This window comes from Octopus bimaculoides, chromosome 1 (assembly GCF_046866305.1).
Source record: "Octopus bimaculoides isolate indiv1 chromosome 1, ASM4686630v1, whole genome shotgun sequence".
NCBI classification, from domain to species: Eukaryota; Metazoa; Mollusca; class Cephalopoda; order Octopoda; family Octopodidae; genus Octopus; species Octopus bimaculoides.
Window position 1 is genome coordinate 110,605,141 of NC_142928.1, and position 13,677 is coordinate 110,618,817.

At 32.3% G+C, this 13,677-nt stretch overlaps 1 protein-coding gene across 1 annotated transcript in view; it reads right to left on the bottom strand.

Annotated features, from left to right (window-relative positions):
* Positions 1-13,677, bottom strand: part of LOC106881422 (nucleoporin NUP188) — a 475,282-nt gene that overhangs the window by 157,063 nt on the left and 304,542 nt on the right. Inside the window, exons 6-7 of the mRNA XM_014931808.3 lie at positions 11,903-12,043; positions 6,524-6,580 (exon numbers count right to left, since the gene is read on the bottom strand). Coding sequence (XP_014787294.3) covers positions 6,524-6,580; positions 11,903-12,043 — 198 coding nt within the window. The remainder of the gene's footprint in view (positions 1-6,523; positions 6,581-11,902; positions 12,044-13,677) is intronic.

The following is a 13,677-nucleotide window of genomic DNA, read 5'->3' on the forward strand; positions in this document are numbered from 1 at the left end:
TAAGACATAAGATCTATTTTATTAATAGAAAAGTGTTGTCCCCTGGACTGCATATTTTATTACTCAAGAAAACCTAAGTGTAATTTTGCATAAGGCTTGTTGATGGATCAATTTACCAAAGTAATATGCATGTTACTTAATTGAATTTTTAGTTTCAAACTTGACCAATTTCATAATTGTGAAGGTAAGACAAGTTTTATAAAACTATCTTTTGAAGAAGCAGCCTATGGAAATCTATATACTAATTTATAGATTAATTTATGATGAATTAATATTCCTTATTCTACTTGTTTTGCAAAAGAAACAAAATACCTATGCATTACTATTAACAATACATGATTTTTGTAATACCAATGATATCCTTGTGTTTGTTTCCATCTCTTTCTTTACAGCTTTTAAAGAAAAGCCAAAAATTTTGCCAAATAAAGAGATAAACAACAAGGAATTTTTTCTTCCCTGCCCCACAACTGCAAATTTCTACACTGTCATAAAGACAGCTTAATATGCTGGTTTCTGCAAGGAAAAATTAAACTGCAAAGCCTCTTTTGAATTTCATAATTCATACTGTTATAACAATCAAACAACTTCCTTTTACAGGTAAAAGAAGAAAAATGAAAATTCCATTAATGATTTGAAAATAAAATAATTTCCTCTGTTTATTTGGTGTATGCATGTGAGAGTAAGATAGAAATGAAATCAATAATTTACATCTATGATGATGATTAAGATGATCTCTTAAGTTCTCATAACTAACAGGTGGCAATAATAAAATGTCAGAAAGAAAATCTTGATTCTTGTGATGCTGGCAAGTGAGGGTAAAATTACTAGACTCTCTGCTAAGGAGCATTTGTAGTTGCCACACTTCTGTGAAATAACAACATTTTTCTTTTTTTGTAATATTGGTTATATTGTAAGGTTGCATTACTTTCAAGAGAAATGCTAATAAAATGTAATTTGAAACTTTTGAAAAAGAAAATTGAAAGCATTTTTTTTCTATTTTCACTTGTGATAACTAAATTTAATGTGAAACACTGTAGCAAAATATTCTCCCTCATTCACACACACACACACACACACATGCAAATTTTAGAAGGAAAACAGATTGGTTAATCTAATAATGTAACTGAAGAATGAAACACTGAAATTAAAGAAATAATTTGAACTAAACTCCCTCTTATGTGCCTCTATCATAGCTCAGTCATGACTGTTCTTCTATCATACTTAGGTGCCACGTTTCTACATAACTTTCAGCAGGGATTTGACCTCAAAACACTTCTTCAATAGGCTGTGGTATAGTGGTTAAGAACACTGGTTTGTGTTAAAAACACAAGATGAGAGCAACTAAAGAAAAAGAATTAAATAAACAAATACTACAAATGATTATCAGATATCTCTATATATAAAAATGAGAATGTGTGTCTGTCTGTGTGTTTCCCTAAAACTCGAGAACTACACGACCAATTTCATTCAAATTTTACACATGTCTTACTTAGGGTTCCAGTTGTGTTTTCGTCGAAAAAATTGTTAACTTCTTGCATAGTTCGAGCCCACAGCAACATCATATCTCCTCCACTATTTAAGTATTACGTGTCAAAAGTGAAACAAAAACACATGTCAAATACTTTCACTTTAAAAATGAAACTATTCCACTAACTGAAACAATCACATTTCGATACTGTAATGACAGATACTTTCACTTTAATGGTGTGTGTGTATATATATATATATATATATATATACAGAGAGAGAGAGAGAGAGAGAGAGAGAGAGAAACAGAGAGAGATGTATATGTACACGTATATGTATAGATATATATATATAGATATAGATCTATATGCATACATGTATATATATACATATGTGTAGATGTATATATATAGGTGTACATCTAATATGTACACATATATAAATGCATACAGATATCTATACATATATACACCCATACACACACACATATATATGCACACAAACACACACATTAGTCATTTGTTTTCTTATCCAAAACTACGTCAAAAGTATTGAATGGATCTTTAAGAAATTTGGAAATTATATTCTATGCATAGTGGCCATAACCCCCATGAAAATTCATATATTTTTGATGTTGATGAAATTTTAACCATACAGATTACACACAAATAAAGTAATATTTCTAAAAATTTTTCTTCTTAGAAGTTACAAAGACCCCTTCATGGGGACTTCACACCCAGAATTTAGTCATTTTTCCTAAGCAAAGACGAATACAGTTGTACCATTGATAGCTATAGGGTCACCCGAACATAACAGATGAGCATTATTTGTAATTCAACGGTACAACAGTGTAAGACTATCCTTTCAGATATACTTACATTGTGATTTCTGCAATGTGGTGCATAAATTGTCAAGTAAATGAAACTCATTTTTGCCTCCACTGATTCACTTGCAAAGTGATGAGTAAAATTATTTCGTTGCAGACCTCCTTTGAGTCTTTTTATTACCACTGTGACACATATAGTCCCCAGTTGGTAACATTGATTTCAAGGCCTTCCCAGATGAGTGACTGGTTGTTCTAAGACATTTATTGATTGTAAATATTTTCTGCCCAGTTACCTATCGGTAGAGTGGTCATTTGCAAACTCCAGAGGCGACACTTTCATTTCCCTTTACTCCAAACGTCACACATTGTTGTTTCTATTGAGTCATGCCCTTCCAATTGCTATAGATCCATAATGCATCTTAAAGCTGTACCTGTCACCTGTATGGTGAGGAATCCTACATTGGGGAGTAATAACGACTAGGCTACGGTAGCTGACTGATTATCGTGATCATTCGTCTTTGGCTTTCCTGTAGCTTTGCTCTCTTTTACAAACCCAGTGAACATACATATATTTCCTATTTTAAAGAAATTCAAACAATACATATTACACACAAGTTAAAAAGATTCCCAACAATTAAACTTCTCTGGTTGACATTAATACACCCATCACCAATAGGGGCCTTAACTCCCACAATTTTCAGCTCCATGAGCTCCATTTTTTAGGAGCAAAATTCTTTTAAGGTCCATGTAGTGTCTAAGGCCAAAAAAGTTTTTAACTTCTTGCATAGTTCGAGCCCACAGCAATATCTTACCTCCTCCACTATTTCAGTATTATGTGTCAAAAATGAAACAATAACATCACTCTACTGTAATGTCAGATACTTTCACTCTAACACTGAAACTATTCCACTATTTCAGTATTACCTGTCAAAAGTGAAACAATAACATGTCGCTACTGTAATTTCAAATATTTTCACTTTAATATTTTCAATTTCATACTGAAACTATTAAAGTGAGACTATACTCTCACATATATAGGGGCATACTATAAGACCCAAGTAAAAACATTCCCAACAATTCAACTTCTCTGGTTGACATTAACACCCCCACCCCCAATAGGGGCCTTCATTCCCACATTTTAGAGCTCCATGAGCTCCATTTTGCAGGAGCAAAATCGTTTTTACAGGTTCCAGAAGACTGAAATTTTGGAATATGTGCATAAAGATCAATAGTATGGGATACATGTCTCATGATTAGAATTTTTTTAGGGTGTGTAAAGAAGGAAAGAACCCTCATGTGCAATTTTGATGAAATTTGAATCATATGTATTCCAGTTCCTTACAGAAAATATAACAGAAAAGTCTCATTTTTCAATTGCATGTAACACGGGCAACGCCGGGTATCTCTGCTAGTATAATATATAACCAGAACTATTCAGGTACTAAGAAGAGGCTTAGTTTATATTTTTTTTCAGATATGTAAGATAATTGCAGTAGTATTTTGTAAAATATATTGTTGGTAGAGGAGAAATGTCATGTTTCAAGCAGAGCCTAACTTAGTCCAATTCATGAACTTTTGAACTTTTCATTTGGCAATATATACACCATTACTAATTTCCTGATTCTACTACTGTTTCAGTATCCTAATTCTACAGTTTACCGTTCAAATATCTGATACAGTAAGATAATCCAATAAAAAGTTCCCTCAATATCTTTATCTTTTATCTGTTTCAGTCATTAGATTGTGGTCATACTGGGGCACCACCTTGAAGAACTTTTAGTCAAATGAATCAACATCAATACTTCTAAAATATTTATAGGCACAAAAGTAGTTGTGTGGTAAGAAGCTTGCTTCCATCTATATCATGCCTTTATGGCAAATGTAATGAAATAAAGAAGCTTGCTTCCCAACCACATGATTCATGTTTCAGTCCCACTGTGTGGCAACTTGGGCAAGTGTTTCCTATTGCAGTTTCCTATTATAGCCTTGTGAGTGAATTTGGGAGACAGAAAATGAAAGAAGCCTGTCTTGTGTGTGTGTCTGTCTGTGTTTGTTCCCCCGTCACCACTTGACAATTGGTGTTGGTGTATTCGTGCCTCTATAAGTTAGTGATTCAACAAAAAGCAACTGATAGAATAAGTACCAGATTTAAAAAATAAAAATAAGTCCTGGGGTTGATTCATTCAACAAAAAATTCTTCAAGGTGATGCCCTAGCATGGCCATAGTCTAATGACTGAGACAAGTAAAAGACAAAAGATACATAAAAAGATTTTTGGCATAATAAAAGAAAAACTTTTCATATAAAAAGCCATATCATGACATTTCTTATGACTCATCAAGATTGAGGTCAGTTACCAAATTGAATAAGTGAAAGATTTAAAAAATTTGACTGTTATAACAATTAATTTTAATTTTCATTATCTCTCACAATACCAAATGTATATTAAAATAAATAATAATTGGAAGAAAAAAAATCAGTCACTGAATTCTAAATTAATTATTATGATCTAATTATCAAAAAGTTAATTGCCTTTACTATTATTCAGTTAATTAGAATATGCTATTTCTATAAAAAAAAATAGAAGCTAATAAATTTGTTTGAATAACAATTGTTTTATTGTAAATATATTGTAAATATGTTTTATTGTAAATATATTTAATGTAACACCCACCCAGTAATAGTTTACTTGAAAGGGTTTTATTAAAAGCCATACACTGCAAAAATCAACAATAGCTTCTCACTGAATACAAGAACATTCTAACATTAAAAATAGTAATAGCATAATTAATTTAAAAATAATACCAATTATGTCCATTAATGAAAACTAGTTGTAACTAGAAGCAATTTACTTATTGTGGAATTTTCTGAAATGATGGAATAGTAGATGGATAGTTGTCACATGATTGATTAGTTTCTTGTTATGTAGCTAGAGAAGGAAATATCAGCTATAGTGAGAGATAAAGCATGAAAATAAAGGTTGTACTTTTAAAAGATGAAGTTTTCTACATTACCTTTTATATGAATTTTACTCATGAAAATGATGTAGTTCTAAAATCTTTTGAGTGTTGTATCTGACAACAGTTAGTTTTGAAATACATGCAATATCTTTGTCCTAATGTATGATGAGCAGGCAACATGTATTCTATATTATTATACTATCTTATAAGAATGAATTATTTTTGACTGCCAATAATGCAAATATAAAGATATGGTCAATACAGAAAAATGAAAGCAATTAATGATATTTATAAATTTGTTGAAATGGTTGTGATTGTGTTTTCCAAACTGGTTTGGAAACAACTGGATGGATATATAAAACTTAGTTCAAATCCAGCAAATATGAAAATACTTTTCTATTATTCAAGAATTGATTGATTAAAGAGCTCCATTGCAACAGAGATGAAAGTTTTAAAGTTATGAGAAGAGAGGCTACTGGGAAACCAGTAGAAAAGACAATAATATATATGTGTATACGTATATGTATATAATAGATTGTATGCTGGCTATTCATTTTATTCCTATGATTTCATAGAGTGAATAGAAATATCGATAAAATGTTTTTCTTCATGATTGTAAATATTTTCCTATTCATAAAATGCAAGAAAGAATACAAATAAATAAAAATCATAATTAGCAAAATGCAAATATAAATCATACAAAAATGAAATGTATAATTTTATTATTTCTTGTTCTTTTTAACCATCTGAAGTAGACAAACTATAAAACCACAAATATTCTAAAGCAATTGAATAAATATATATGTGAACAACAAAAGCTGATAATGTTACCCACATGGAATATTTTCAAGTGTATCTACTTAATTGCAAAATACAACCAATTTGATACTAACTCTTTTGTTTTTCATCTCACCTTGGGATCCACTGGGACTTACAATTTTATATTCTACCTATAATACAATAGATTCTGTATTTAAGAATTCTCAAATTGCTTTATAGCTCCTGTGAGGCTACAGCTAATTAAGCTGTTAGTATTTCTCTATCCAATTTGTTTCTTCCACCCTACACCTAAATACATTTACTCTTCTATAACAATGTTTTCCTTTAGAACACTCTGCTAACACCTTTTCTGAACAACTGATTTTACATGTCTTCCAAATTCATCACTTTGGTTATAAATATTCTTCACATGTATTTAGTTATTGTTATTTAAAATGAAATAAAATATAAATACGGTTGTTCTAGATAAATAATTTAAACCAAATACTTACACTTTTGATGAGCTGATTTTCTTTCTGTAGTGACATAAGAAATTCATAATAGACATCCTGTTTGAAAAGAAATTCCAAAATTCATTTTCGCTTCTTCAATATTAGTATTATCATCATTATTATGGTTAAGGTTGTGAGCTGGCAGAAACATTAACACAACAGACAAAATGCTTAGCAGTATCTTGTTTGTCTTTATGTTCTGAGTTCAAATTTTGCTGAGGTTGAATTTGCCTTTCATCCTTTTAAGGTTGATAAAATAACAGTTGAGCACTGGGGTCAATGTAATTGACTTTTATATCCTGGTGTTGGATAAATAATTTAACGAAAGAAGGGGGGAAAAGAAAATGCTCTTTGCCAATGGTTCGCAGTGAACTGCTTCCCAATTGCTGACAGTTCTTTATTTTATAGTAATGTGTCAGTCCACTTTTAGTCAGTTGGGGGTGGTCAGAATCCTTCCACAACACTAGCCCTCCATCTGTTACTATATGCCTTGTGCCTATAGTAGTAAGGATTATTACAATGATGATGATCTGTTGTTTCACAAAATTGGTGTTGTACTCAGTTTAGTTTTGCTTCCTATCAAACCACAACTTGTGGTCTAGAACGAGGAGCATTTTTTTACCTTCTGTATGAAAATATTTTTCTCCTTTTTATATCTACTTTTATTTAAGAGAAGACCAATCACAAATCCCTTCAGGTAGATAGCCCTGATTGATCTGTAGGAAAGACATAGGTAGAAATTGCATGTATCCAGAGCAAGCTACGGACACATAAGAGGTGCAGCAATATCAGAGGGAGGTTAACAGAAAATAGTTTTTGTGTGTGAAAGGTGCACAGGTACAATGAACACTAAAAATGTGAAGAAAATACACTCCTTCAAATGCCAGGGATACGCTAGAGGTAGCTAATTGCTTCTGTTATCTAGGTGAACGAGTCAGTAGTGGAGGTGGATGTCCTGAGAGTGTAGTTGTTAGAATAGGCTGGGCAAAGTTCAGAGAGCTTCTACCTCTGTTGTCAACAAAGGGCCTGTCTCTCAGAGTGAAAGGCAGACTGTATGATGCCTATGTGCAAACAACTATGCTACACAACAGTGAAACATGGGCTGTGACCACTGAGGACATGCGTAGGCTTCAAAGAAATGAAGCTAGCTTTGCTGGATGTGCAATGTCAGTATGCAAGTACAACAGAGTGAAAGTGTCTCGAGAGCAAAGTTGGGCATAAGAGGCATCAGATGTGATGTACAAGAGTGACAAATGTACTGGTATGGTCATGTGATGCATATGGACAATGACAGTTGTGTAAAGAATGCTAATTTCTAACAGTGGAGGGAACCTGTGGAAGAAGTAGGCCCAGGAAGACATGGGACAAAGTGGTGAAGCATTGATCTTCAAACATTATGCCTCACAGAGACAATGATTAGTGACTGAAGCCTTTGGCGATATGCCATGCTTGAGAAGATCTGTCAAGCCAAATGAAATTATAGTTGTGGCTGATGCTAGTGTCATGTAACTGGTGCCTGTATCGGTGGCATGCAAAATACATCTCTTGAGCACTGGGCCTCACAGATAAATGTGACCAGTGCTGGTGTTGTGTAATTAGCACCTGTACCAGTGGCATGTAAAAAGAACCTTTCAAGCATGGAGTGGCATGTAAAAAGAACCTCATGGAGGCAATGAAAAATGACTGAGACCTTTGGCAATATGCTGTGCTTATGGCACATAAAAGCACCTATTGTATTCTCAGAGTGGTTGGCGTTAGGAAGAGCATCCAGTTATAGAAAGCATGCCAAATCAGACTGGAGTCTGGTGCAGCCCCTCAGCTTACCAGCTTTGGTCGAACTGTCCAACCCATGCCAACATAGACAATGGATTTCAAATGATGGTGAATAATAATCCTTCCTACAATAGGCACAAAGCCTGAAAGTTTGGGGGAGGGGGTAAGTCTATTACATCAACTGGTATTCATTTCATTGACCCCAAAAGGATGAAAAGCAAAATTGAACAAAACATCCTTTTTTCCAAAAGTGAATTATTCATACCCAAAGTTTTCTTCTCAACACATGGCTATGATGCTCCCCCACTACTTCTGCTCATGATCAGAGATGCACATATTGTCAGCCACTAAAAGTCATGCTCAACTGGTTACGGTCAAACAGCTGACAAGTAAATCTGTGGTACTGAGTTGAATATTTGCTGTAGCCCATCTTTTATATCAAGACAAAACATGTACATGATAACACTTCCAATCAGTTAAGATCAGAAGCCATGAGAGCCAGTACCTGGTATTGCATCAAATTCCACCAAGGTCAACTTCTGTGCATTGTATATATAGCCTTTCTATGTCAGATTTTGGGTGGTGCATCCTAGATCCTGTCATAATTTTTCTTGTTTTCCTGTCTATTTTAGTTAGTTCGTTTAGTGTCCAGTTAAGGATATTGTAGCTGTAACTTATAACTGGGACAGCTAAAGTGTTAATACCTATTATCTTGTTTTTAGCATTGAGCTCTGTTTTTAGTATTGATCTAACTCGTCTATAGTACTCTTTCTTTATTTTCTCTTTCATTTGTGTGTGTTGTATTCTATCTAGTTCATTGATTCCTAAATATTTGTATGGCTGGCTTTGGTCTAATTCTCTTATTTCATTGGCTTTATCTAGTGTGATGTTGCTACTCTTAACTAGTTTTCCTCTTTTCAGGGTTGCTTTGGCACATTTTTCTAATCCAAATTTCATATCTATTTTATTATTATTATTATTATTATTATTTAAGACATCGCACAGTATCCAATATCATGATGTTGTTGATTGAAGATACTCATTGAAGATGTGTGTACCGGCAGTTTGTACTGTGTGTTAAGTCACAACAGGGACCTCAGACAGACTACTTTATGCAATATGTGTGCAGTTCCAAGTAATGCCAATTTTTGCAATACACCTGGATTGTAGGATATTTCTTAAGTTTCCAGATGTTTTTTCAAATTGGATGGTATTGAACCCAAAGCTCTGATGACAATAGGGACAACCTTTATGTTTGACTCTCGTAACTGCCACATTTTAGTGATCTCAATTCTCAGGTCTCCATATTTATCAATCTTTCCTCTTTCTTTCATGATAATATGTTGATCTTCTGGCACTGCCACATCGATTATTAGGTGCTTTTGTTTGTCCCTCCTAAAGATTACTATATCTGGCCGTCTGTGCTCTAACACCTTGTGTCTGGAAGTCAAATTCCCAGAGGATTTTTGCCTTCCCCTTTTTGTCCATTACCTTTTCCAGTGTATGTTGGTACCAAGCACCCGTTAACTCATATCCATACTTCTGGCATAGCAGCCAGTGAAGGTTTTGGGCTACTTTGTTGTGCCTGTGCTTGTACTCTTTCTGCGCAAGACTTTCACAAGCACTTATTATTATTATTATTATTATTAAGGTGGCAAGCTGGCAGAGTTGCTAGCATGCTGGTCAAAATACTTAGCAGTATTTCACCCGTTGCTATGTTCTGAGTTCAAATTCCGCTGAGGTTGGCTTTGCCTTTCAGCCTTTCAGGGTCGAAAATTAGGTACCAGTGAAATACTGGAATTGATGTAATCGACTAGTCCCCTCCCTACAAGTTTCAGGGCCTTGTGTCTTCAGTAGAAAGAATAATTATCATCATCATCATCATCATGATTGTTTATTATCATGATTTGAACAGTTTTGTGCAACTTTCTATTGTACCCCCAAGTGCATTTCTGTGTTCTGCATCATTGTCTTTTGAGGGAGTACAGTTGTGTATGTAAACTACATCAATTTTGCTTTGTTGTTACTGGTGTTATTCTAATGTTTCATCTTTTGTGAAGTATACATGTAATTTGAGCTGCATTATTTTATTGGGTGGTGATTGTGTAGTGTGTATCTTGCATGGTTTACATTATTGTTCTGTAGAGTAAGCATTAAGGGATGTGTTGAATGCAGAGAATGTACTGTTTCAGTTATGCTATTGAATTGGCAGTGTCTTGTGTTGGATGTGGGCTGTCTCTCATAGAGAAGAGCGATCTTTTGGATTGTGTGTAAGGTTGTGCTCCAACTGTTGCTAGTATTTTTCACTTTCATCTCTCAATAATAATTTATTATTAAATGAAACAAAAAAATTATTATTTGTAAAAGAAATTACTACTACTACTAGTGTTATTGTTGTTGTTAGCACCATCACTATTATTAATATAAGCTGTTTCATTGCAACACATTTATAACTAAGTGCTTTTGATTATATGTGATTTTAAAAAAATCTAGTCAATATACTCTTTGATCTTGATTTTGATATTTTTAGCTTCTCATCAGCACATTCATCTGAACATGCAAAAAATATGAATCAAGTATAAGAGTCATGGAAAAATAGGGAAATTTCTTCAGTTTTTGTGCAGAGAAAAAAAAATGGATAGTTTTGTTCAAATAATGTAAACATACTTTTTGAAGTATAAATGGATTTGAAATGTTTTTTTAAAGTAGTATACTACACATACATTAATAACATACCTATCATTCCATAAGTTCTTGGTAAAGTTAACTATAATTTTATACCATAATTCCATACTGTCATGTTGATATCATAGACAAAGTTGATTTATGTTGTAATAATGGAACAGAAAGTATTGCATGCGCACACATGCACAAAGCAATGCTTGATTAATGAAATTATACAATAAATCAATATTTGGTATATATTGTTATGCTGATTCTTGTAAACTATATTCACCAGCAAAACAGCTTTTTATATTGCCGAAGAAAAAGAATTTTGAAATATTTCAGAAAACGGATGTTTTTACCACTTTATACAGAGCATTCACAGCAGCATCTTATCTTTGAGCAATGCATTGATAGACTTCTACATCTTTCACTTAGGTGCTTTAAATATTATATGTTAGAATAAAGTTAATCCAATAAAAAATGCAGGCTCAATTATGAAAAGCACATTTTTTTGAGATAATGCATCCATAATAGTTTGGGGCATATCTGAATGCTGATAGAAAACAATGGTTATAAAACAGTACCAATAAGTTAAATTTTGGACAATTTCAAAGATGTGGAATATATAAGAAAGCAATTGTTAGTAATAACTTTTCTAAAATGGAAACTAATTTACATATAACTAAAAACAAAAAATAACATTATAGCTTAATTACAAAAAATATGATAAAAATATCATAACAAAATTAACTTCTAATAATAAATTCAGCTGGAATATAGTAATATTCCACATAGAAGCAGAGATAGAAATGAATTATAATAACATTGCATATAACTAAAACAATATAGTTTGCAATTAACACTGTTTTTGTAAAATGATCTTCAGATTATCTTTAGTTCCCGCTAGAATTGAGTGTATGTAGTAAGAAAAAGTCTTACCTGGTAAGGATGTGTGCTGATCTCTTGACCATTACTAATTATGTATTTAAGGCAACCAAGCAGATAAAGTCGCTCACTAAAATAGTAATCTTGTAGCTTTAACATTAGACCTTTAGTGTGTTGTTCATTGTTTAAAATTTGCTGCAAAGAATCCAGAAATAGGGCAAATAAATTTACACTGTAAATTTAATTAAAAAAAAAAAATTAAGTTTAAAATTTAAATATAAGGCAAATTTGAATGAAAAAAATATCGAGTAGTAAAAATGACAGTAAATCCAATAAACTTCAACAAAATTAACATCTCGAGAAAAGTATCAATATAGCTAAGAATATTAAATTAACAGTCTTGGTTTGAGATTGCATTTAAACTGACTTTTCTGAGATATGAAGACACATCATGTATGTAAATTTTCAGTACAATTCATATAATAACCTCAAAATTTAATTAATAAAAATGGAAATATTTTGATGGAAATTAAATTTAAAACTGTCCATTCTCTGTTACAATATTTATTATTGAGTAATATAAGGTAAAAGTTGATGATTGCTGTAGAATTAAAAATTCACAAATTGTTAATTATTCTAAAGCAATTCAAAATATCTGAAGAAAAATAATTTCAAAAATATAATCTATAGAAATTGCTAAATTCTTTTTAAAGATAGTATCTTAATTTGATCAATTCTTACACAGGAATATATCTTTAAACAGAACTTACTATAAAAATATCTTCTCTACTAAAAAGAATTATTAGATTCTTTGGATTGTTTTACCTGCCTTTCTATGCTTTCTTTTGTCTTTTTTTTTTCTTCTTGGTTAATAAAAATCTATAATAATACTTTCTGCTATAGGCACAAGACCTAAAATACTGGGAGAGGTATTAGTTGATTACATTGACTCCAGTGCTCAATTGGTACTCATTTTAAGGACCCCAAAAGGATGAAAGCAAAGTTGACCTTGGTGGTATTTCAACTCAGAACATAAAGAAATGCTACTAAGCATTTTGTGTAATGCACTAATGATTCTGTCAGGTTGTTACCTTCATTAAAACTAAACTTCTAATTTTGTCACTAGGCCAACAATTTTAAGGGAAGAGTAAGTTAATTACATTAACTCCAGTACTCAACTGGTACTTATTTTATTGACTCCAAAAAGATGAAAGGTAAAGTTAACCTCTTTAGAATTTGAACTCAGAATGTAAAGCCAAAAGAAATGCAACTAAGCATTTTGCCTGGCAGGTATTAAACCTGGTTTTGCCAGGTGTAACTTTTGAAATAGAAAGCTATCCAATCTGGCATAGATTCTGGCTGTGATTCTTTAATGCTAAGGTCAAAGCACAAAACAATATCTCTGGCTAATATTCTTTTTCCTTGTTAGTCAACCTCAAGGTCAGTAGAACAGTAGTTTTTGAGAAGACAAATGTTAGTTCCTGATACACTAACAAACACATGCTTGTGTTAAATCATATAATACTTTATAGAGTTTAGCTTATGTATATGTCATTCTATTCAATTTGTATCATTATAACAAAACCAATTTTCTGTTTTCAAAAATATCAGCAACATTCCTCTACAGGAGGACATTAATTGTTGGCAGAAAACAAACCAGTATAACCATGTTCCTGGTAAATGGTCAAATATGAAATATTTTTAAATAAAAGATATGTAAGTCTCAAAGAGAATCATGACAACATTGAAGCTTCATCAATAACTAATTCTTTTGTTGTCATGTTGGCTTCATATGATTTCACTTTTTATGCTACTTACTGAAGCACTGG